General features: G+C 43.5%; 1 protein-coding gene across 1 annotated transcript in view; it reads right to left on the reverse strand.

Annotated features, from left to right (window-relative positions):
* Positions 1-380: 380 nt before the first annotated feature.
* LOC140936880 (tripartite motif-containing protein 3-like) overlaps positions 381-3,147 on the reverse strand; it is a 6,508-nt gene continuing 3,741 nt past the window's right edge. The window contains exons 2-3 of the mRNA XM_073386385.1: positions 1,470-2,191; positions 381-1,355 (exon numbers count right to left, since the gene is read on the reverse strand). Of these exons, the coding sequence (XP_073242486.1) occupies positions 381-1,355; positions 1,470-1,859 (1,365 nt within the window). The 5' untranslated portion in view covers positions 1,860-2,191. The remainder of the gene's footprint in view (positions 1,356-1,469; positions 2,192-3,147) is intronic.

A 3,147-nucleotide genomic window follows, 5' to 3' on the forward strand; every position in this document is an offset into this window, starting at 1 on the left:
TTTTCCATTCAGTATTTTGTTACATTTATTTGTCTGTTGACTGCGTTTCAGGCCTCTTAGGATGCTAGGAACCCGAAAACAACACTACCCATCAAGCTCATTAATTATTTATACAGCAAGAAAATTATAAGACGTTGTATGGAGAAATGATCTTTGCTCATTAAATTAGCAAAATGCACATTGAATATCGCTTTGAGGCTTACCTTTGACGTCTTCTTGTTTTTTTTTGTATTCTGACTGCATTTTTAATGTGTATCTAATTCAAGGAAGTTAAAATACACTCAGTAAATATGAGTGAGTAAAAGCGCAGGACTTAACACGCAGTGCACTTTAACATGAAGACAGTTTAGTAGCACCTTCCCATACAATGCTGCCAGCTTTTATATTTGTGCGACACAGATCGCTTGTCGTTGGCCTCTCCAAAAATGGTTGTAAGTAAAATTACCATTGAGGGGCTGTCCATGTGTAAAACCCTTCATGCAATTATCCGGACCAGGTTGACCTTCACTACCAGGTCCTGTAAATAAAACGTATTCAGGGGCATGTTTGGGCAAGCCTTCGATTTTACCCTCCACATACTCTTGCCATGTTGCCGCGCGGCTGCCAGGAGGGGCTCCAGGGAGAGCAGCACACGCCTGGTCCATCAGTCTCCACTGCTCCTGGTAAGGCTGCCCGTTCTGATACCACTCTACAAAACCAATAAACTGCAATACAGTGGAATGAACACGATACGGACTCCCTTGGATATGAATTCCGCGGAACAATATAGACAGCTGGAGCTCGCCCTTGATATCTATAGGGAGAGTATATGTCGCGGAGTAAGTTCCATCCCTCCTGTCGACCAGCTTTACTTCCACTTTCGCGCCTTTCTCTCCCTGGAGCTCTACCTCAAACAGATCGCCACCAACAGCGCGCTCAGTTCCTTGGCAGTCGCGTGCGGTGATGATAAAGGATGCATCCTGGCCAGGAGAGGCGATCTTTATTCCTGCGCCAAAGGCACTGGTGGTGTTGGCGCATGTATAATCGTCACTTATATACCCCGCCTCGGCAAGTTCGTCCAACAAGCGTTTACTATCTACGAAGAACTCCAGTGCAGAATTTCCTTGCGGATCCAGGACGGGAGGCTGGCTACCCATGGCCATCAGGGTCGTAGCGATGTCGGATTTTGCAACGAGCAGCTGCACGTCACCCGCCGATTGGATGGCGGTTACTGCACGGTCAACGGGACTCAACAGGCAGGCTTCAAAGGTTCGAAGAAGGTCGCATTGTTCCGCCAGGGTGAATGACTTGGCCTTGTGAATCTGACTCAGTTTCGTAACAAGAGCTTGTTCTCGGGCGTCGAGAGAGGCACGAAGCTAGAAAAATTAAAAGAAAATGAGGAAAAAGAAGCAAATTTTAAATGATCATCTCATGTCTGAGATATACACAATTAATATGCCTATAAAAGATAGAACAAAAAAGGCACTTACTTCTTCAAAAAAGGCATGAATCTTGTCTTCTTCATTCTTCTTCTTGCGGTTCAGGTCGCTGACGACCGTCATAACACGCTCCTCAGCCTCTTTCAACTGTACAGCAGTTGCTTTAGCTTTGGAGGTTAGAGCTTCCAAATCCTGTCTGCTCTGGGCGGAAGCTTCGGCTAAGGAACAACATTTGTGGCCGTTATGCTCTAACGCTTGGCAATCCCTGCAGATTACCTGGCCACAATCTTTGTCGAAGTAGCGGAAGGGCTCGTTGTGCTCTGGACAGAAGACAGGGATAGCATTTAGGTGTGGATTGGCCTTCTGCTCTGCAATTGACACGACACGGTGGTCGCGGCTTATTTTTTGGCGGGTGTGCAACTGCGCTACTAATTCACACATGTTCTCCTTACAATCCAAGCAGCATGATGTGGCCGGGTGCCCTCATCACTACAAGTATCACAAAGAACAGGGGTGGTGTCTGGCTGTTTATGCGAGCTAGCTAGCAGCACGTCCAGAAGGGCAAAGTTTTTGGGCAGTCCAACCACTCCAGCGGTTACATGGATATCTTTTCTGTCCTGAGGACACGTAATGGTCCCATCCTTCAAGAGCTGCTCCAGGCAGTGGGTGCAGAATGTGTGCCGGCGATTACTTAGTAGCCGCGGACACCGCTTGTTGTCATCATATCGCTCATAACAGAGAGAGCATTCAAGCACTTCTTCTGAAGACAAGGTCTGCGCAAACAAAACACAAAGCATAGTGAATAATTTTTAACGCTTGCGAACCAAGGACAGTTCTGCCTGCGCATCAGCACTCCTCTGTCAGGAGGTCAGACAGCTATACTACACCCCAGGGGGTGGTCCGCATTTCAAGTGACAGGGATGACCGAACGATTTTTTTGGGTTTGAAATTTTCGATTACGGGAATTTTTTGGGTAGCAAAATTTTGGCAAGTCTTTTTTCGGGTAGCTTGATCTCGGTAGGGATTTTTTTGGGTATTCAAAACAAATGTTTCTAATTTTCGTGATATATCATTTAATGCTTTCTGGAAATTTTTATGGCTCAGAAATTCTGCATGAGAGTTTTTTGTATTAAATTTTGGTCCAGGGATAATTTTTGGGTTTTGCTGAAAGCACTAAGGATTTTTCGGGGTTTTGATTTTTGCCCCCATTCGATCATCCCTGTCACTTGAAATCCGGAGTACCCCCTGGGTTCTATACTCTAGTTGGAATTAAATGAACTGCACATATTATTTCACTGTGATCAAAACAATGATTTGAGAAAGACTCTTTTTATTAAAATCAACGACCGAAATACATTATTTACACATTACAATATACATGATAAAGTCTGTTTTCTTTCTAACAATACTGATTCACATATCAGCAGGCTAGCTGCTAATTTCATCTTTCAAGCATTTGAAAGACGAAAGAAACATAGTTAATTCTACCGTCCCATCATATCTGCATTTCCTTAAACTTAACTATTTATTATTGTTATTTTAATCGGTAACACCTGTACAAAATGGTAATAACTGAATAAACTTGTTGTTATTGTTGTTGAATTATAGGATAGGTGCCTTTTCCTATTGTATACATAGGAAGCATGTGGAGAACTAAATTTTAAGGATCGTTTTAACTTAAAATTATTATCGCCCTTGCTTTTTAGGAATTAACAACGTTGTTTTATCA

Source organism: Porites lutea, chromosome 5 (assembly GCF_958299795.1).
Source record: "Porites lutea chromosome 5, jaPorLute2.1, whole genome shotgun sequence".
Lineage (NCBI taxonomy): Eukaryota > Metazoa > Cnidaria > Anthozoa > Scleractinia > Poritidae > Porites > Porites lutea.